Genomic DNA, 23,419 nt, shown 5'->3' with positions numbered 1-23,419 from the left:
GACAAACAGGGAATGAGAGAGAACCTTGAATATTTCCTATATTTAAAGGTGGTTTTAGGGCGCCTGGGTGGCTCAGTGGGTTAAGCCGCTGCCTTCGGCTCAGGTCATGATCTCAGGGTCCTGGGATCTAGGCCCGCATCGGGCTCTCTGCTCAGCAGGGAGCCTGCTTCCTCCCCTCTCTCTCCCTGCTTGTGATCTCTCTCTGTCAAATAAATAAATAAAATCTTAAATAAATAAATAAATAAAGGTGGTTTTACAAAGAGAATAGAGGAATTTAAATACTTTTCCCACATTCTGATTTTTTTTTTAAACAAGTGATAATCCAGGTTCCTAGATAACTGGAAAATAGACCCTAGTTTCACAAATAGATTCATTTCTCTCACAGATATTCTTAGCCTGGTTTTTGCTATTGGCATAATTAATTATGTCTATGACAGTTGTGGAACCCTGATGTCAGGAATTAAGCAAAGGATTTGGCAAGGTATCAGGACTAACAGTTGACCTAACAAAATGACTTATATATGAAGATAATACTTTGCCTTTAGGGTTTTGACAAATTAAAAAAAATTAAGGTTAAAATTGCCAATGTTCTAAACATTGAAATATGACATTAAAAATGAGGAAGAATTTCTGCTTTTGGGAAGATAGAGTAGACATGGTTTTCCCTATTCCTGCTAAGAACTAATAAAAACCCTGAATATTGCATATAAAACATAAGATTCTGAGGGGTAGAAAAGGCATGATGGCTTGGCATCACAGGACCCACAGGAGAGCGTTTCCTAGCTTTTCTTTTTCTTCATGTTTCTTTGAACTGAAAACATGGATAATCCAGAAGCACAAATGGGCACACCAAAAAAAGAAAAAGACCCAACGAAAGCCTAATCTCGTTAGCCAAGTACTGGGAGAGGGGTGCCCTCCCCAGTCTTTAAGCAAGGCAGAAAACTTAAAAATAATAATAACCACTCTGTTTAATCAGGCAAAGTCCACAGGGAAAACGAAGCTTAGTCTCACCCGTGCCTTCACCAGCAAAGACTGTGTAGGGAGTGTAGACCTCCACCCTTACCACGCTATATTGAGGTGTGCCAATAGTCTTACCGCACTGATGTCAGGTTAGGCCAGAGCTAGCCCAGACTTTAATCCTGGTCAAATGGTTAACTAGCCCTACCCTCACCTATAGTAGATACCAGCCAGCTACTACTACTCCTTCCTTGGGTAGAGAGTGAATACTTTCACCACCGCCTACCAGTAAAGATGCCTTCCTCCCTCCCCTTATTGTCAGTGGAGGCCACATGGGGAGTAATAATGAAGCACTCATACCCTTCTTATCCAGGGAGATATCAGTGAAGTCTCATGGTAAACTAGAAGTAACAAGGAGCCACCACCCCATCTCTGGTGTCAGTGGAGCTGAGTGGGAAACCTAAACTTCTACCCCCACCTTGTGGTAATGATATGGCACCTCCACAGCTTCCTCTGCTATACCACAGCCAAACAAAGCCAGCTACCATAGAAGATTTAAGCAAGATCTACAGTCATTTAACATAAAACTCAAGAGTATCTAGATGTCAGTTGAAAATCAGTTGTCACACCGAGGAAATTCCCAAATTGAATGAAAAAAAACAATCAGTAGACATGAGACTAACATAGAACTGCCAGAAATACTACTCTTAAAATTATCTGACAGATTATAGAGCAGCTATCATAAACATGTTTCAAAAGCAATTATAAGCATGCTTGAAACCAATGAAAAAATTGAAAGTCACAGCAAAAAGAAACTGTGCAAATAGCAGATACCAAGACGAATCAAATGGGAATGACCTGAAAAGTCTAATAACCAAAATAAAAATGGGTAGGCTCAAGAGTAGAATGGAGGGGATAGAAGAAAGAATTAGTGAACCGAAAAACAGATCAACGGAAATTACAAAATCTTAGCAACAGAGAGGAAATAAACTAAAATAAAATGAATAGACCCTTGGAGACTTAATGGGACTATAACAAGGAGCTGACATTTGTACCATTAGAGTCCCAGAAAAGAAGGAAGGCATGACTGGAAAAATACTTAATGAAACGATAAGTGATGGTTAAGATACCAACCTACAGATTCAAAAAGCCTAGCAAATTCCAAACAGGAATAAAACAAAGCCCTCTGCACCAAGACATACAAACCTCTGAAAACTAAAGACAAAAGTCTTGAAGTAGAAAGAAAAACTATTTTAGGAAGGGAAATTCAAATGACACCAATTTCTCATGGAGACCTGGAGAAAGTGGTATAACATTGATCAAGTGCTGAATAAAGAACTGCTGTTTTTAATAAAGCTGTTCAGAAGTTCCATGTCAGAGCTGTTGTTTGGATTCTTACAGCTGTTTTTAGCTGTTTTTCATTGTGGTATAGAACTTCAGGAATGAAATAGCAAAGTGCATTCCCACTAAAGATGCATAAGGTTGTTTATACTTATTTTAAGATTTTTGTTGCTCAGAGACTACTAAAGGAAAATAGCATCTATTTCTTAAGTTAATAGTATAATGTTCTACTTACTCATCTTTGAAAAGTTCAGGTAGTTCATAGTTCTGTGTCATTAGATGGCTTTGAGGAACTCATTTTGATTTTCAAGAAACAGCTATTCCAGTGGTATTTTTCTGACTTTATAATTTTAAAAAAATTATTGTAAAACCACACGATACTAAATTTACCATTTTAATGATTTTTAAGTGTATAGTTCAGTGGTGTCAAATATATTCACATTGTTGTGCAGCAGATCTCTAGAGTTTTTTATCTTGTAATACTGAAACTGTATGTGCTAAACACTAATTTCCCCTCTGTACCCTCAGCCATTGGTAACCAGCTTTCTATTTTATGTTTCTATGGTTTTGACAACTGTAGATACTTCATAGAGTGGAATCATACAGTATTTGTCCTTTTGTAACAATCCTATATTGCTTAGCACATAATGACTTTGAGGTTTATCTGTGTGACAGAATTTCCTTCCTTTTTAAGGCTATGTTGATTTTCTGGTCTTTCAAGATTCATTTTTGAATAAAAAAGTCAATATACATTAAGTTTGGACACTAAATATATTCAGCTCTTGCTGATGGAGTTTCTTCTTCCTTGTCTCTTTGATCACTGTGTGCTCATTAGCTTCTACTTTAAAGACAGTTTTTAAAAAGATCAAATTTTTTAAATAAAAACTATTTCCCTTTCTCATAATCTCTTCTATGGATTGGTTTTTGACAAAACTCATAAAACAAGACAATTGTTAGAGACTGTCAAAATTTATCTTCCAAATTTAATGAATGTTGAATAATTCTAACCCAGATAGATTCCTGCAAATTTATGTAACATATCATATCCAAGTTGCAACTAACTTGGTTAAGAATTTTACACTTTTTGTTAGATTTTTAAATTAGGACATGTGCAAATAAGTTTTTAAAGGTCCATTTGGATCATGTCTTGATTTTGAGGTCTGTTCAGTTAATTTGTCCAAACTTATTTATTGACTCAAGGTGCTAGATTATTATAAATCTCAGTGAATCTGGCAGTTTAACATATTTCACTTCCTTTGTTTTTTTTTTTAATTTTGTATTTTTTATAAACATACATTTTTATCCCCAGGGGTACAGGTCTGTGAATCGCTAGGTTTACACACTACACAGCACTCACCATAGCACATACCCTCCCCAATGTCCATAACCCCACACCCCTGCTCCCAACCCCCCTCCCCCCAGCAACCCTCAGTTTTGTGAGATTAAGAGTCACTTCTGGTTTGTCTCCCTCCCAATCCCATCTTGTTTCATTTATTCTTCTCCTACCCCCTTAACCCCCCATGTTGCATCACCACTTTTTCATATCAGGGAGATCATATGATAGTTGTCTTTCTCTGCTTGACTTATTTCGCTAAGCATGATACCCTCTAGTTCCATCCACATTGTCACAAATGGCAAGATTTCATTTCTTTTGATGGCTACATAGTATTCCATTGTGTATATATACCACATCTTCTTTATCCATTCATCTGTTCTTTCCATAGTTTGGCTATTGTGGACATTGCTGCTATAAACATTCGGGTGCACGTGCGCCTTCGGATCACTATGTTTGTATCTTTAGGGTAAATACCCAGTAGTGCAATTTCTGGGTCATAAGGCAGTTCTATTTCAACATTTTGAGGAACCTCCATGCTGTTTTCCAGAGTGGTTGCACCAGCTTGCATTCCCACCAACAGTGTAGGAGGGTTCCCCTTTCTCCACATCTTAGCCAGCATCTGTCATTTCCTGACTTGTTAATTTTAGCCCTTCTGACTGGTGTGAGGTAATAACTCATTGTGGTTTTGATTTGTATTTCCCTGATGCTGAGTGATGTGGAGCACTTTTTCATGTGTCTGTTGGCCATCTGGATGTCTTCTTTGCGGAAATGTCTGTTCATGTCCTCTGCCCATTTCTTGATTGGATTATTTGTTCTTTGGCTGTTGAGTTTGCTAAGTTCTAAGATTTTGGACACTAGTCCTTTATCTGATAGGTCGTTTGCAAATATCTTCTCCCATTCTGTCAGTTGTCTTTTGATTTTGTTAACTGTTTCCTTTGCTGTGCAAAAACTTTTGATCTTGATAAAATCCCAGTAGTTCATTTTTGCCCTTGGTTCCCTTGCCTTTGGTGATGTTCCTAGGAAGATGTTGCTGCGGCTGAGGTCAAAGAGCTTGCTGCCTGTGTTCTCCTCAAGGATTTTGATGGACTCCTTTCTCACATTGAGGTCTTTCATCCATTTTGAGTCTATTTTTGTGTGTGGTATAAGGAAATGGTCCAATTTCATTTTTCTGCATGTGGCTGTCCAACTTTCCCAGCACCATTTATTGAAGAGGCTGTCTTTTTTCCATTGGACATTCTTTCCTGCTTTGTCGAAGATTAGTTGACCATAGAGTTGAGGGTCTATTTCTGGGCTCTCTATTCTGTTCCATTGATCTATGTGTCTGTTTTGTGCCAGTACCATGCTGTCTTGATGATGACAGCTTTGTAATAGAGCTTGAAGTCCGGAATTGTGATGCCACCAACTTTGGCTTTCTTTTTCAATATTCCTTTGGCTATTCGAGGTCTTTTCTGGTTCCATATAAATTTTTGGATTATTTGTTCCATTTCTTTGAAAAAGATGGATGGTACTTTGATAGGAATTGCATTAAATGTATAGATTGCTTTAGGTAGCATAGACATTTTCACAATATTTATTCTTCTAATCCAGGAGCATAGAACATTTTTCCATTTCTTTGTGTCTTCCTCAATTTCTTTCATGAGTACTTTATAGTTTTCTGAGTGTAGATTCTTTGGTTGGGTTTATTCCTAGGTATCTTATGGTTTTGGGTGCAATTGTAAATGGGACTGACTCCTTAATTTCTCTTTCTTCTGTCTTGTTGGTGTAGAGAAATAACATTTTTCATTTCTACAGTTTATGAAGAAGTTCATCATTTATAGGTATCTTCTATGTTGGCCTCATTTGTATCGCTTGAGGAAATCATTAACCATTGTTAAGGCAATAAAACCTGCTTTAAAAAAAAAAAAACACTCTAAAGCATTTAAAAAAAAAAAAAAACTACTCATCTAAGAAACAGCCCAATCTTCTGACTTTCAATTTGGGATATCCTATATGAAATTTTTTCTTTCCAAGTGATCTTAAATATGTTTCCTAATTAGCAGTCACATGAGCTGCTTATAATACTCTCGTGCTTTTTTTGTTCTGAAGGAAATATAGCCTTCTGTTTTCAGTATCTGGAGGGCCCCTCAAAATAAAATTCTGGTATTCCAGAAAATCTGTGCTACTTTATTTCACCTTATCTTAAACATTGCTTTCTAACTGTGATGATTTTGCATGATGGGCTAAAAGATAAAATTTTATTTATAGACATTAACTTATTTAAATCTCACACATTTGCCTATAGACTAGGCTTCCAATGTTCTAATGAATGTCACACAGCTGTCAAGAGGGTGAGTTGGGAGCCTGACTCAAAGTCTACAGAACCCAGATGTTTGTGCTGTTTTTCACACAGCCAGTCTTTGAATGGTTTTTTGAGGTTATTCATTGTAGCGCAGAATTAATGCCATGGTATTTTATTTCTTTATTTTTGTATATCATTTGTTTATTTTTTTAAAAAGATTTTATGTATTTATTTGACACAGAGAGAGAGAGATCACAAAAAGGCGGAGAGGCAGGCCAGGATGGGGGCTGGGGTGTTGGTGTGGAGGGAGCAGGCTTCTCCCTGAGCAGAGAGCCCGATTTGGGGCTTGATCCCAGGACCCTGAGATCATGACATGAGCCGAAGGCAGAGGCTTAACCCACTGAGCCACCCAGTCTCCCCTTTATACATCTTTTTTTTTTTTTTTTAATTGTATTTGCAATTGATAGTCCTGGAGTACGGGTGATTTTGTGAATTATATGAGTATGCATATATATATACCTTAACTTTTGGCTCAGGAATTACTCCAGGCTCTGTTTCCTGCCAGTAGTTTTAGGACTTTATTCTTGTTAGTTTCTCTTAAGATCCTTCCTGTTTATATAAATTTTGGATTGTCTGTATTTGGCTTCAACCTGGTATTTCCTTGAGACTCTGCTTCCCATGTAGCTCCCCCTGCTGCAAGCACTGAAGCTACTCTGAGGTACTCCTTTAATTCTCAAGTCTTTATATCCTATGAATGATTTCTACCTAAGCAAAATAGAAAAGTTTTTTTTTTTAAGTATGGTAGAAATATTTGTAGCATAGCTATTAGTCAGATGTAGGAAATAACTTCATTTTCTCTATATCATTAATTAGTGCCACCATTCATCTATCACATCATACAAGTCAAGAACTTTGATTTATCCTAGATACCTTCCTCACCCTCACTTTTCATATCCAGCTGATTTCCCAGTATCTCCTTGGGTATCTCTGGAATTCATTCATTTCTTCCATAAAATTCAAGCTTCCAACATAATTTTTTTTTTACTACTGCAGTAGCTCCTTAACTGATCTGTCTACTTTCTTTGTACATTCTGATTTATTTTTCCATACTGCACAAAGTGATCTTTTTGAAACATTCCTGATCATATGACATCTCAGAAAAGTAGGCACTGACGGGGGGTGGGGTTAAAAGAGACAGATATGCATAGAGATTTATCAGTTCTTTCAGGAAAATGAACGAGGCCCTTGTGGGCCATACATCCTTAACTATCACCGGGTATAAAGTACCTTTTGTTCTTTCTTACCTGGAACACACTTTTCCTTCCATTGTCTTTGTTAGTACCTACATATTCTTCAGAGAACACTTTTCCTGACCTAACTGAATTAAATTATCCTATTATTTACTTGTAGAGACCCCAAAATTCTCTGTCGTAAGACTTACAAAGTTTTACAATAATCTTAACTCTGAATAATTTCTTTTACTAGACTGTAAACTCTCTGAGGGAAAGTTCTTTGTTTGTTTTGCTTACAATTGTATTATTCCTGGCATGTAACATAGTACTAGGTACATACTAGATACCTGTCTTAGCTTTGGCTGGGATAACAAAATGCCATAAACTGGGCGGCTTAAACAACAGGCATTTGTTTCTCATAGCTCTGGAGACTCAGGAATGAAAGGGCCAAGGTGCTGGCCAATTCTGTATCTGGCAAGGGCCCTTTTCCTGGCTTGCAGATAGCTGCCATCTTGTTGTGTGTCCTCTGGCAGAAAGACAGTGAGCTCTAGTGTCTCCCTCTTCTGTAAGAGCAGTAATCCCATCATGGGTGCATCACCCATGGGTGATGAGCGATTTCATCTAAGCCTAATTACTGACCAAAAGTCCCACCGCCTAATACCATCACATTGGAGGTTATGATTTCAACATGAAATATGGGGATACAAACATTCAGTCCATAAAAACATCCCATAGGGACGCCTGGGTGGCTCAGTTGGTTAAGCAGCTGCCTTCGGCTCAGGTCGTGATCCCAGCGTCCTGGGATCGAGTCCCACATCGGGCTCCTTGCTCCGCAGGGAGCCTGCTTCTCCCTCTGACTCTGCCTTCCACTCTGTCTGCCTGTGCTTGCTCTCACTCTCTCTCTCTCTTACAAATAAATAAATAAAATCTTTAAAAAAAAAAAAAAATCCCATAAATATTTGTTAAATTAATGAACACATTCGAAGTACTAGCAAAAGATGTAAATAAGTTCACAAGAGGTGAAAATACAAATGCCAGTACACATATCCAAATATTTTTAGCCTCTTGTGTGATCAGGAAATAAAGTTTTATCCCCATCATGTTGGGAAAATATTTAAAGATTGATAACGTCAATTGTCCATTTAAGAACATGGCTACTAGGAGATGGTATGAAATGATAGTATGATTCAGCCATACTATGGAATATTTTTCAACTATTATAATGCATTGCATTCCTGTACATTGAAAATAATTTCATTAATTTTTTTTCAAAAAAGAACATCAAAAGTGACTGTACCTATGTTTATATACATGCATACAAATTCATAGAAAGTTATAAGAAAATATTGTTGGTATTTTTATCTCTGATGAGGGAACATAATAGTACAGGATAGATATAAAGGTGTTCTTGTTTTTTCTTTTTTTAAACTCTGGGCATTTTTACTCTTTTTATAATGAGATATTTTTATGAAGTCTATAAAAATATATATATGAATAAGAGTTTAAGTTGGTTAGGGACATAGAGGGTAAAGAGTCCATTCTTTACATATACAAAAGTAAAATCAGGGATGCCAAAGGAGCATGGGTTAGTCTGGCACTGTAAGCATAGTTCTCTATTGTTGGAGCCCAAAGTGTGGTACAAGACAGAAGAAAAATGAGGCTGAAAAAGAAGACAAAACCAGCTTATTGAGGGCCAGGTATGTTTTCTCTTAGTATAGTACAACCATGCAAGGATTTTTAAGTGGGAAATTAACTCCAGTCATTTTATTTTTTTTTATTTCTTTTTTTTTTTTTTTTTTTTTTTTTTTACTCCAGTCATTTTAAAAGGAGATTCTGGGAGATGTTTAATTGATGCAGTGAAAAGAGATTCCCATCTTTTTGTATCTGGATCCCTTTGTCAAGTTTGGTGAAACCTTTGGATACTTTCTCAGGATTGTTATTTTGAATGTAGAAAATAAAATACAAAGTGTTTTTTTTTAAAAAAAAAAAAAAAACAGTTCTGTTGGGTTTCATTTTTCAAAATATTAGGAAAACACATTTATGGTATAGTTATATACGTGCTTCTTTAGTAACACATTAAATAAGGAAACCTAATAGTTGATCAAACAGTTACTTTAATTTCAAAGTAGTGATGATCATAAACAGTATTTTAAGATATCTGCATCAGCTGAATGGCCTTCTGACTTTAGTCCATCAAACCCCGGTTAAGAACAGTTGCATATGGGGCACCTGGTGGCTCAATTGTTTGAGCGTCTGACTTTGACTTTGGCTCAGGTCATGATTTTGGGGTCCTGGGATTGAGCCCCACATTGGGCTCCAAGCTTAGCGGCATGTTTGCTTGAGGATTCTCTCTCTCCCTCTGTAGCCCCACTGCTCGGGTGCACATTCTCTCTTTCTCTCTCTCTCTCTCAAATAAATAAATCCTTTAAAAAAAAAAAAAAAAACTATTGCAGATGACAGACTGGGAGCATGGAGATCAGTTAGAAAACCAGTCAATACGAAGATAATGAAAAATATTGGTGGAGGCAATTTGAAATGATCCTATGGAAGACTTTCTAATTATCATTACGTAACATTTTTGTATTAGTAAGGCAGTGTTTGTACCTTATAGAAAAATTAGGACATATAAGAAAACATGCCCTACTTTTTAAAAACTTAATGCATCTATCCTTGGTTTTTAGTGTTGCTAAAAACATTAGTGTTTTTAGTATGCTTTTAGTCTTAATGATACTGTCATTGCTTAACTGTCTTCCTTTCCCTTTTACAGATTTTTAATTGGTCAGGGAGCACATGTAGGAGCTGTCAACAGTGAAGGAGACACACCATTAGATATTGCTGAGGAGGAAGCAATGGAAGAGCTACTTCAAAATGAAGTTAATCGGCAAGGTAATGTAAAAGCAACCTAAATGGAAGAAATGTTTAAAACTGTTTTAGAAAGAATATGATACTTGACTTTTTCAATAAAATAATCATTGGTACTAAACGGGAAATCATAATTTGAGTGGAAAATAACACCTTCCATAATAGTATGTGTGTATATGTCTGTTTGAAAAAAATACATGATTCTCAATTCTGCATCTTTTTAGTATTTTTAAAATTGAAAGAAGTATCATAAATTGTAGGATCAGACATAAAATTATGTGGTAATAAAAGCTTTGGAGAGAAAATAGGCAAAGAGGTTAGGGAAGTGGACAGGATGAATGAAACACGTTGCAAATTTAAATAGAGCGGTAGTGGGTATTTAAGCTAAGATCTGAATGACGCGAGAGGATTAATCATTCATCTGGGGAAAGAACATACCAGACAGGGAGCTACAAGTGCAAAGACAGGAGCTTGCAGGGTTTATTGGGAAAAGCAGCAAGTAGACTAGTATTACTAAAGTATGTGGAACAAAGAAGAGGCTGGGGGAAGATGATGTCACAGAGGTAACAGTGAACCATGCCAAATCAAGGCCTTGTTGGAACAGCTTTGGTTTTTAGGCAGAGAGAAGTAGGGAGCCAGTGGAGTAATTGAGGTAGAGTAACACGATCTAACTTAAAAGGCTGTGGCTGTTGTGTTGAGAGTGGATTGTAGGAAAGTAAGGGCAGAAGTAGGTGGTAGTGGACAAGGTTGGATTTTAGATGTATTTTGAAGGTTTGGTCAAGAGGATTATTGAGTGATTAAGTGTAGAGTATGCAGGAAAGAAGATATAAATGAGCTATGAATATTTTGGGAAAAGTAAGCTTTGTGGGGAAAGTTCAGGGATTTATTTTAAGATATGTCAAGTTTGTTTTGCTGATTAGATATTTAAGCAGTTGAATCTGTGAGCCAAGAAAGGTATAGGCTAGAGATACAAATTTGAGAGATATCAGTGATTGTTTATGGGTAGAGTTTTGTTTAGGAGCAATGAGTGTTCTAAACTGATTATGGTAATATTAGTTTCACAACTCTGCAAATAAATTAAAAACCACTGAACTGTATACTGTAAATGTATATGAATTGTATCTTGAGACATACATAATACATAATATGTTTGTATTATATGTATATATATATATAATATCTTTATATAATAAAATCTAGCAGTTCTTTTTTGGAGGCACATACTCAAAAGGATTTCAAAAAATAATTTGTATACCCATGTTTATAAGAGCTTTATTCACATAAGCAAAAGATTGAGGTAAACTAAGTATCATCAGTGGATGAGTGAATAAACATATGTGGTATTTTTTTTTTTTTTTTAAAGATTTTTATTTATTTATTTATTTGACAGAGAGAAATCACAAGTAGATGGAGAGGCAGGCAGAGAGACAGAGAGGGAAGCAGGCTCTCCACTGAGCAGAGAGCCCGATGTGGGACTCGATCCCAGGACTCTGAGATCATGACCTGAGCCGAAGGCAGCGGCTTAACCCACTGAGCCACCCAGGCGCCCAACATATGTGGTATTTACATACAGTGGACAATATATTATTCAGCATTAAAATGGAAATTCTGACACATACTGTAGCATGGCTGAACCTTGGGGACATTATGGTAAATAAAATAAGACAGTCACAAAAAGACAAATACTGTATGATTTCATTTACATGAAATACTTCAAGAATCAGATTAATAGAGAAAATAAGTGGAATGATGGTTGTCAGGAGGTGGGAATTTTCATTAAGAATTTTCCTAACCCCAGAATTCTTAATGACTAAGTGCTGAAAAAAAAATCTAAGGAGTGCCTGGATGGCTCATTTGGTTGTGTCTGACCCTGGATTTTGGCTCAGGTCATGATCTCAGGGTTGTGAGATTGAGCCCCATTTTGGGGTTCCATGCTAAGCTTGAAGCCTGCTTAAGATTCTCTCTCTCCTCTTCCCCATCCCCTCCCCAATATGTGCATGCTCCCTCTCTTTCTCTCACTTTCAAAAAAAGATATAAAAAAAATAAAATAATAATGATAATCTTAAGACACTGGAGCTGAGAAGATATTTAAGTGCCTAAATTGAGTTGAGACATTGTTAACAGATAGTTGAAGGTCCCTGAAGCCCAGGAGAAATGGCATACGTTAGAAAAGTAGTTAAAAACTGGAGCTTGGATAAGTACACAGAAGAGCTTTTAACAGGAATGTTCTGAGCAGGCATTTTGTTTCTTTCTTTTTTTTTTTTAAGATTTTATTTATTTATTTGACAGAGAGAAATCACAAGTAGATGGAGAGGCAGGCAGAGAGAGAGAGAGGGAAGCAGGCTCCCTGCTGAGCAGAGAGCCCGATGCGGGGCTCGATCCCAGGACCCTGAGATCATGACCTGAGCCGAAGACAGTGGCTTAACCCACTGAGACACCCAGGCGCCGCAGGCATTTTGAAATAATGGGATATTCAAGACCGGAGGAGGCTGGAAGAATAGATAAAAAGCATCATAACTTAGAAAGAAGACTGCTTTATCTGCCTATATTTTGCTCTGATGAATGCCTAGATAGATACCTAACCATTTCCTGTTAAACACTAGTTAAATCTTCCTATAGTCTAATATTAGCAATTATTATATGCTATGAAGGGCATGGAAATGTACTAAAAATTCTTGCCTTTGGTTTCCTTGTATGTAAAGGAAGCTTTTTGCAAGACTGATCTTAACTGTATGATTGCTTTGGTATTAGTTAGTTCCCAGCAAATGCTCTGAGTGCTAGGTATTGAAAAGACAGAAAGGAAGAAAGAAGACAATCTTTATTCTTAAGGATTTCACAGTATAACAGAGGTAACAGATATATATAAATAGAGCTTCACAATGCAGTGTGCTATGTGCTAAAATATAGATAGGGATAGAATGCTGTGGGAGAACCGAAAAGACTGTGACTGCTTCCAATAGTAAAAGTTTAAGAATGATGACATTTGAGAATGAGTTTGCTTAGCAGAGAAAGGAGGTGGTGGACAAAAAAGGTGTGTCAGGCAGGAGTATCAGCTTGTGCAAAGAAAAGGAATTGGAGACACAGCACATGTGGAGAAGTCCTTAGAACTGGAATCAAAATGCAAAGTCAGTATGGAATTAATAGGAAGGTGAGACCTGAAAAAATGAGGCTGGAGCCAGATGGTGAGGGACACCCATTTTGTAGGCATTAGATACCGTAAAGATCTCCAAGCAGGAAATGAACTTGATTGAATTCAGTTTTTAATAATATAGCTTATGGCATTTTGGAGGGTGATTTAGAATGGGTAATACACAGTGGCATATCTTCCTTGAAGGAAGGCTCTTAAATTAGTCCAGCTGAAAGATAAGGACAAAACAATTACATTTAAGATAGAAATGAGCAGGGCTGTCTTGAGGAAATATTAAGGTAAAATTAAACACTTTGATGAATAATTGATTGTGGAGGTGAAAGAAGAATTGAGGCTGTTTGCCTCCTGAAGCTTCCAGTTTAAGAATTAATGATGGCTGGAGTGCCTGGGTGGCTCCATTGGTTAAGCATCCAACTTTGGCTCAGGTCATGATCTCAGGGTCCTGGGATGGGGCCCCGTATCCAGCCGTGCACCCCGTATCGGGCTCCATATTCAGCGGGGAGCCTGCTTGTCCCTCTCCCTCTCCCTTGCCCCCTTCCCACTCATGCTGTCTATCTCTCAAATAAATAAAATCTTAAAAATAAAAAGAATTAATGATGGCTAAATTTGTATGGGAAGATGTGGGATGAAGTAGGAACAGATTTAGGGAGTACATGAGTTTGGGGATATATTGAGTTTACAGCAGCTAAAGGACATTCACATAATAATATTTGGTGTGTCGTTGAACTTAGGAGATGTCACAATGGAAAATGCACATCTAGAAGAATAATAGATGAGGGGGAGTTCTGGGAAATAATGAGATGACCCTGGAACTGAAAAGTGAAAAACTAATACCAATGACAGTAACTAACTCTTACTAAATGCTGATATTGTATGCTAGGCATTGAGCCAGTGGGCTTTAAGTCCTCATTTCATTTTATCCTCACAGTAATGCTAAGAGATTACTACTACTGTTACCCTCATTTTACAGATGGCAAATTGAGAATCAGTGATTTACCCAGGATCATAGAGGTAGGATATAGTACTGTAGTTCAGTCCCAAATAGTGTGACAGATCTCTTGAGTCCTTCATCACGGTACACTTCATCACGGTACCATTTTTATTTTTTTTTATTAAGACTATATCCTACAGAATACTTCATGGTGTTCATTTTATTCATGTAATAGGAATACATGAACTTATAGAGCATAACTTTGTTCCAGAGAAACAAATTATAGGGCTGTTTTAATAGATTTTAATAATTATAAAAAGAGTACCTTAAATATACCTCTTGTACTGATAAGATTTCTAAAATTACTTATCCTGATATGAACGTTTTTATTTAACATTTTAAAATTCTTCTATTCTTTCAGCTCTAGTTTTTTATTTAATATATTTTGTCTATAACTATTTATGCTGAAATAAATTGCCTTTGATACTAGTAATGATTTGTGGCACCTCACTGGCTCAGTTGATAGAACATGCAACTTTTGATCTCAGGGTTGTAAGTTCAGGCCCCACATTGGGTGTAGGGTTCACTTAAAAACAAAACGTAGTAATAACTGAGCAGTAGCTTCAAGTATTTCTGAATTGTATTTTAATGCAGTTGCTTTTATTTAGCTTGGGACAAAAGTCAATCTTTGTATGTCTTATCTGTGACCAAACTCCAGTTTATTCTTATTTTTTCTAACCAAGAGATTTGGTTACATTTCAATCTTATATTTACTGTTTTTCAATAGTAGTAGCGGTTGTTAAATAATCTAATCCCTTTATTACACCCAATTTAATTTTGATATCTATTGTTTTCATTATTTAAAAATCTTAAAATTATAGTACGTGGGCTAAGGACCAGATAAATGCATTATAGAATTTTCTGTCTGTTAGACCGTAAAACAAGAAAGGAGAAGCAGAATCATAGGCATTTAGAGCTGATAGTAATAGTTAATACCTTGGGGCTTACTCCTGATCTAAGCATTTCACATATCTCAATTAATTTAATCCTCACAACAACCTTAGGGGATAGGTGCTTTCAGTACCTTTTTTTTTTTTTTTTTTTTTTTTTTGGCAAATAAATATTTTACAAATAAACTGAGTATTAGCAGAGATTAAGTGTCTTGCCCAAAATAATACAGCTAGTAAGTGGCAGATGAGGGATTCAAACCCAGCAGTCTAGGTTCAGTTTCAGTGTTCTTAATCCATTATACTAATATTCAAAGACGTTATGGTTTTCTCAAGGTCGCTAGCTAGTTAAAACAGTGGAACTAAAAGGATAAAGATATTGTCATAATGTAGTACCATAAGGGTTTTTTCTCCCTTAGATTTTAATGACCCAAAGCATGATCTATAACTAATCGGTAGTATTTTAATTTTTTTTTTAAATATGAGAGTAGAGTTTTTCTTTCTAACTGGATTTTCTTAAGCATAAGAAATTTCCCTTCACACATACTTTAATTTTAAATATGAGCTGTTTTTTTTTTTACATATAATTTATATGAGCATGATTTGGAGGCAAAAGAGGATAATTGCTTTATAATTAGATAAAGATAGAATGAAATTAGACAAATCTAGAAGTGAGAACTATGTATTTTTTAATTTCAGTCCAGAGGAAATTTAGAATAGTAAAAGATAATAAAAGTAAGAATATTCAAGATGGTAAAGACAAAGGCATAATGATAATAAAGAGGTAGTCTACATTTTAAAAGACTAAGTAAAAGTATAAAGCGTAAGAAAATCAGTCTGAGAAAAATCATTTAGTAAAAAGATTATATTTAATGTATTATAACTTTATAACATTAAATGTATCTTGATATGAGATGATATCTTTTGGTAGGAAATTTTTGGTACATAAAATTGATCATTTTGAAATGGTGTTACTTTTTAAATAATCATAATAGGTTTTGTTCATTAAACGTATATAACATTTATAATGGGGTTTTACAAAGTCTTTTGGGAATCTTTTTTTTAATTCATTTATTCACTTGAGAGAGAGAGCATGAGTGGGATGGGCAGAAGGAGAGAGAATCGCAAGTGGACTCTGAGCCAAATGTGAACCCCACCTGGGACTCAATCCGATGACCCTGAGATCAAGACCTCAGCTGAAACCAAGAGTTGGACCTCAACCAACTGTACCACCCAGGCGCCCTCTTTTATGGGAAGTCTTATTGCAAGTTCCTTTTTAAATGTGATGTGATATAACAGTCCCTACTTTGAAGATGACTTTTCCTGTACTTAATGTAATGTGGGGATTTTTTTTAGATTTTATTTATTTATTTATTTATTTGACAGAGAGAGAGAGATCACAAGTAGGCAGAGAGGCAGGCAGAGAGAGAGAGAGGGAAGCAGGCTCCCCACTGAGCAGAGCCCAATATGGGGCTCAGTCTCAGGACCCTGAGATCACGACCTGAGCCGAAGACAGAGGCTTAACCCACTGAGCCACCCAGGTGCCCCTAATGTGGGGATTTTTTAAATGTTTTCATTTTCATTGAGCTTCAGTTGAATGGTTTAGTTGTGCCTTGAATAATTGGTGATTTGCTTAGGCAAGGGAAGGATACAGTCCATGTAGAAAATAATAGCTTGCACTACAGCACACAAGCATGATGTACTTGGGGACCTTGGTGGAGATCTAGATTGTAAGAACACTAGGTAATGCTAAAAAAGAAAAAGTAGAGGTTAAAAGTGTATTGAGACCAAATCATAAGAAAGGCTATGTCTACTACACAAAAGAGCTTGAGTTTTGTCTTACAGGAGGTAAGGAGCCATTGACGAATTTATGTAGAAAAATGAATGATTATATTTTGATATGGAAAAACTGGGCTGGCAGTGGTGTGGGAAATGAATCAGAAGGTACTGAGATTGCGTGAGTTAAGGGTCAGTAGTAGAAGTTAAAGTGTGGGATAAAGGACATGAACTAAAATGGTGATGAACTATGATACCATCAAGACAACAGTCTAGGAGATGGCAGTTCGAAGTGTGTGAACTAATTGGATGAGGGCTGGGAATAAGGTAAACGGAAGGATTAAAGATGCCTTCCAGGTTCCTGGGTAAGTAGTAGTACCTACTCTAATAAATACAAGACAGGCAGCAAGCTGACTGGCTAGGAAAATTGAATTAAGATTTTAGCATTAAGTTTCAGATGCCTGTGGCATATGATTTTATTATATTACTTACCTAGTCTTGACTCTTTTCTGTTCTCCAAGCTCAGATATCCAGCTGACTACCTGATATCCAGTTAGGTAGATGTCTGTCAGGGCATCTCAAACTTCACATTTCTCTTACTGAAAATTTAATTTTTCCAATTGCTCTGGCTGAAAACCTTTGATTCATATATGACATCTTTTTCTCTTACATCCAAACTAACAACAGATTCTGTGGGTGTACCTTGAAGAATTCAGAATCTAATCTCTTTTTTTTTTTTTTTTTTTAAGATTTTATTTGTTTATTTGACAGAGATCACAAGTAGGCAGAGAGGCAGGCAGATAGAGGGAGGGAGGGAAGCAGGCTCCCCGCTGCTGAACAGAGAGCCTGATGTAGGGCTCCATCGCAAGACCCTGGGATCGTGACCTGAGCCGAAGGCAGAGGCTTTAACCCACTGAGCCACCCAGGTGCCCAGAATCTAATCTCTTTACCACCTTAGGTACTACTTAGGTACTAAGTACTGCTTAGGTACTACTTAGTACTCCTACTTTGGGTAGTACCTAGTTTAAGCTACTATCATCTCTTGTCTAAATTATTATAGTAGACTCCAATTTGATACCTCAGTTTCTTCTCTTAACTTTTCAGCTTAAGTGATCCTCTTAAATTAAGTCAGATTGTGTCACTCTGTTCATTGTTCTTACTACTTTATAGATACCCTGGCCTTCTAAACAGAACATTCCGAGCAGGCTTTTACCTCAGAGCCTGCTAGGACTTCCCTATGCCTGGAATGTCTCCCAGATTAGAATATGACTGTCTCTCTCTCTCTCTCTCTTTTTTTTTTTTTTTTTTGCTCTAATGTCACCTTACATAGAGACTTGGCTTTACCAAACCATGTAAAACAAGTTTTTATATTATCATTACTCTGTGTCCCTTTACCTTGCTTTATTTTTCTTCACATATGTATTATTTTCTGCCATCAATAAGTTCACTTCTACACCCATTACACCTTTATAAGAAGTACCTGACATCTTGTAGGCATTCAGTATATATTGAATGGGTGGGTGAATGGCTAAATGGGTGAATGAAAGAAAAAAATTGTGACCAGTTGGGATACGTGGATATGAATTATAGGTGAAATCTTCGTTGAGAAGGGGTGTGTGTGTGTAATTGTTTTTACTTATTCATCATGTAGTTAGTATATATTTACTGATCCCTTTTACTGTGTATTAGGTACTCATCTAGAGAGTGAGGATACAGGATAAAAAAGCATTATCTTTACATTTAATTAGTTCATGGGTTCCTGGAGTAAGACAGACTATGTAATTGCACTCTGGTTTATGCTGTTCATTAAATAACCAGCAGTTTAAGCCATGAGACCACATGAGATCATTTGGGAATTTCAAGGTTATCTTTTCTACTTTAATTTTTTTCTCAAGATTTTGAGCTCTTTGAAGGTAAGAAAGAAGTTAAATGTAGTGTTCCTTTTTAAATTCTTTGCACTCTTACCATCTCAACCTCAGTGCTTAATAAATGCTTTTAAATGAATGAACATCTATATAATTTATTAAAATTATAATGCTGATACTAATAGTGAAGAATGTACTATGTTAGAAAAGGAAAGAGTTTGGTAGAGCATCTATATGAAAATTGCTAAATTTTCCGAGTCGAAGTCTTCAATAAACATTTCTACCTAGTAGGCTAGAGTTCCGAGAATTGGTCAAAGCAGTTAGAAATTTAAGACTTAATTATATTTTGCTTTGTCTTGTTTTTAAACTAAAGGATGATATACCTAAGGAAATAAACAAAATTTTAAGAACAAAAGATTTATCAGAAAAGGTAAAAAGAAAGCCAAAATAATATTGTGGGGCAAAAACTAAATAATGAGCAGAGAAGGCTAATAAAATAGCTATAGTATTCCTACATTTCCTTATTGAACCAGGTTGTTGTTAGCAGCCCATTTTTCAAAAATACAATTTCATTTTTAGTTTTTATTTAAACTTGACTTATTTTGAATAATTTTATTTCCCAACATAGAAAAAATATTTTCTATAAAGAAAAAAATTTTTTTCATTTTATCAGGGGTTGATATAGAAGCAGCTCGAAAAGAAGAAGAACGGATAATGCTTAGAGATGCAAGACAGTGGCTAAATAGTGGTCACATAAATGATGTCCGACATGCAAAATCTGGAGGGACAGCACTCCACGTTGCAGCCGCTAAAGGCTATACAGAAGTTTTAAAGTAAGTATTATTTTTCACAGTAATTTTTCTAATTTGGTTTACTTTCTTTATTTCATTGTTTTGAAACGGTTTATAAAAGTGATTTGATGTCTATTTATAGGTAAAAGAGAAGAGAAAACTATATTGAATGTTATTGCTTTATATCTCAAACCCTTTTTTTTGCTCTTGAATTTTGATTATTCTGTTCTATTCTTAGGTTGTAGTTTTCCACTAAGTTAAAGTGTCAGACAGTCATTAAATGTTACCTTCTGGGGTGGTAAATTACTACAAAGTCATTTTGAGGTTCCTAGATTGACCAACTCTGGTTACTGAGATTAAAAACAGTATTCCATATAAACATAATCATCATATTCAAAGAACTTGATTCTTAGTGGATCGTTATTTACATGTAATTTATCTAAAATGCAGTTTTCTTTTTACTACATAATTTTGGGACTCAGTGCTTTTAGCATAATACCAGGTTATAAGCAACTGAGACTTTTTAGGTCTATATATTGATCAGCAAATTTCCTTGAAACAAAGCTCTGTTATATCACAATAATTTTTTTTCTTTAACTTATGCAGTGCAAAGCTGTAGGCAGCCATATGAAAAAAATAATTCAGTGCATAACTTTTGTTATATGTATGTGAAAGGAAATAAGACTAGTACGCAAGAAAATCTTCTCCACCCTTTATATTGTTACGTTCCACCGGAGCTTCTAATATAAAACTGTTCTCCTTATTCCCTCTTCTCAGTAAAAACAGTGAGGTTTAAGTGGGCCACCTATTCCCAGGTTTTCTCCTTTTTTCAATCTTGGCTGACTTCAGTAACTGAAGCCTTCTAGAATAGTGAAGTTAACTTTTGATTACCTTTTGTTATCCTGTGTGTTTTTCTCTAATCCCAAACTTAGCAAACTTGTAGACCCCATTAGCAGGTCACAAATGAACTTAGTGACTTGATGACAGCATTTTTTAAAGAAAAAAATTGAAATATTAGAGAGTTGCATATGGTAAAGGCAATATATTTTGAGTACTAGTTGCACTATAAAATAGTTTTCCAGACAGCTTCCAAGTGGTCTTTAATTAGGTTATTTAAGCTCTTAAAATTCTTTATTAATATTTTCAGTGGGGATTGGGATATATTTTAAACTCCTCAAATTAGTACTTAAGACCATAAGTTATCCTCTTAAGCTAAGCTGCTACCATTGCTCCTCAGGCATGCATTATTCCAACAATATATATCTACTTGAAGTTCTGTCATGATGTCTTAATGCCTGCTTTGTTTCTGTCTAGATACCTTCATTCACCATCTCTTCAACTTGGAGGCAAATTCCTTTTGATCCTTAACTCAGTTCAAGGCTCTTAAGCCTATGAAATAACATGCTCAACCTTATTCATAATAAGTGCAGATAAAGCTACAGCGAATTACCATTTTTCATCTGTCATATTGGCAAATATTAAAATGTTTGGTACACTGTGTTGGCGAGGTTGGGGAAAAGGCACTTATATGACAATTGAACAGATTCTATCAAAGTAACAGTTATTCTTTGGCTTAGCAATTAGTTCTGCCTCTAGGAATTTTTTTTAAGATAATCTCAGAGGAAAGAAGGTATGTGCTAATAACAACAGCATTATTTGTAATAGGAGTAAGAGAAGGTTGAATAATTTTTAATACACTCTTTCACTGAATACTCTGGTAGCGATTAAAACACTATATATAGAAATAGAAAGAACACTAAGATATATTAACTGTAAAAAGAAAAGAACAGAAATATTCATCATTTGTGTTTATATTTGAAAATTTTAGGGGCGTCTGACTGGCTCAGTTGGTGGAGCATGCAACTCTTGCCCTGGGTTGTGGTTTTGAGGCCCATGTTGGGTGTATAGATTACTTAAAGATGAAGTCTTTAAGAAAAAATATTCTTTTAATTTTTTTTGCTGGTATATACATAAAATCTCTCTAAGAATCCAATCAAAACTAGTAGTATGGTTATCTGAGGGAGGGGAAACTGTTTGGCTAAAGGTCAGAAGTGGGAGTTTGACTTCCCTAGCCATTTATTCTTTTTTTATTTCTGAACTTTGTAAGTATGTTACTTAAATAAAAATATGTATGAAATGAAAAATAAACAGAAGATACCAGTTTCATATGTAACTTTCTCCCTACTTATTACCCCTGTCCCTTTCTCCACAAATACACAGCCCCTTTCTATTGAATTTGATGCTTTTCAACTTTGTACTGCCATTGCATTACAGAAACTCTTTCAGGGTTGATTGTTTTACTTGACTTTTGTCTTCCATTTGAAGCTTTTTGAATATAATAAGCACTGTCTTATTTTTTTGAGTATTGTGTGGCCTGGCATATAAAGAGAGCCTTATGATTATGGGGGGGGGGGGAATATATATATATATACACCTTTCTTGTCTTGCCTCTCTGGATAGAATCCCAAGTACTTAAAATTTTTGTCACTGAGAATATTTAGTATGATTCCAGTTCATATTTTCTTTTTTTTTTTTAAGATTTTATTTATTTATTTGACAGACAGAGATCACAAGTAGGCAGAGAGGCAGGCAGAGAGAGAGAGGGAAGAGATAATCTCCCTGCTGAGCAGAGAGCCTGATGCGGGACTCGATCCCAGGACCCCGAGATCATGACCTGAGCTGAAGGCAGCGGCTTAACCTTACACTGAGCCACCCAGGCGCCCCAGTTCATATTTTCTAATGGGGGATATATTTTTATATCTTCCAGTATTATTCTGTTAATAAAGTTTCTGATAATACATGTTAGTGGACCTATTTTTTTGAACTTTAAGTTCTAGACTTATATCTGTTAGCCTGTTCTTTAGATTGGAGACTCTTAAATGTTGGTCTTCAGGCAGGTAACGGGATTTACTAAATATATAAATTGGCAAGGTGCATCTCCCAATATACTGTTTATTTCCATAGGACTATAGTGGAGGTGGGGGACTTTTTTTTTTTTTAATAAGCCTTAAAATGGCTTTGTTTTGGATCCAGAATTGGAAATGGCTGCTTTAGATATTCTTAGGAAATAGGGGATCAGTTCGTGAAATATAAATAAATGAGGGGTTATGTATTAGCTATCACTGCCACCTCCTGTAGGTAAAAAGAAGCCCTTCTCAAGCTCAACTTCTTGGAAAGTAAGGTAAAAGTCAACCAGATTTCATGAGTTGTAAAGTATTTACTACTCGCCTGTGTGTGTGAGGCTGTGTGCTATGTGCAATTTATAGACCAATTCTTTGCTCTCTGAGCTTAATTTTCTAAATAAAGGTTAATGTCAATATAAAGTTAGGAAGGCATACTAACATAATTTATACAGTTCTTTGCACTGTATTAAAATGTATTCCTCTTTTCTAGCTTTGTTGATAATTGGTATATCTGCTTTCTACTGCTGCAGAAAAGTAGATTCGACCCCTTGAATATTTGTTTTGCTTTGTTTTGTTCTTAACAGATTGTCATTTTCCTATGAAAATTACCCATGATAAATCATTAAGCTTTGTGAAAACTTTCACAAACTAGTTCCTCAACTGCAAGGCAACAGAAAAACTACAAAATAAATTTGTTTGATCCCAGTTTATTTTTAGAACACATTTAGCTTGAGATGATATATTAAATGGATACATGAAGACATTTCCTCAATAAATCAGTTTAACATACAAATTGATCCAGGAGCTTTTAAGTTCACATTGAAAAATTACTGACTTTCCTATGAAAATTTCAACTATAATTCATATTAACAAGAATAAGTTAGTATTGCACCAAACCATAAGACCTGTTAGTCATTAGGAATTAATTAAAGCTGAGTGCATTATTATGACAGTAATTCAAGATCCTCATTGCCACTGTTTTCTGAGAATTATTTTCTTTTGTCCTAGTTAATTTATTGAAGGAAAGGGAGAAGATACAAACTAGGGAAAGA

The 23,419-nt window shown here is 35.7% G+C and overlaps 1 protein-coding gene across 5 annotated transcripts in view; it reads left to right on the top strand.

Moving 5' to 3' along the window:
- PPP1R12A (protein phosphatase 1 regulatory subunit 12A) overlaps nt 1-23,419 on the top strand; it is a 151,557-nt gene that overhangs the window by 59,660 nt on the left and 68,478 nt on the right. For all 5 annotated transcript variants that reach the window (XM_059186418.1, XM_059186416.1, XM_059186417.1 and 2 more), the window contains exons 3-4: nt 9,912-10,030; nt 19,347-19,506. In XM_059186418.1, coding sequence (XP_059042401.1) covers nt 9,912-10,030; nt 19,347-19,506 — 279 coding nt within the window. The remainder of the gene's footprint in view (nt 1-9,911; nt 10,031-19,346; nt 19,507-23,419) is intronic.

Source organism: Mustela lutreola, chromosome 8, assembly GCF_030435805.1.
Source record: "Mustela lutreola isolate mMusLut2 chromosome 8, mMusLut2.pri, whole genome shotgun sequence".
Classification (NCBI taxonomy): Eukaryota; Metazoa; Chordata; class Mammalia; order Carnivora; family Mustelidae; genus Mustela; species Mustela lutreola.
Note: the sequence above shows the minus strand (reverse complement) of the source record. Positions and strands in the feature narration are given on the sequence as shown.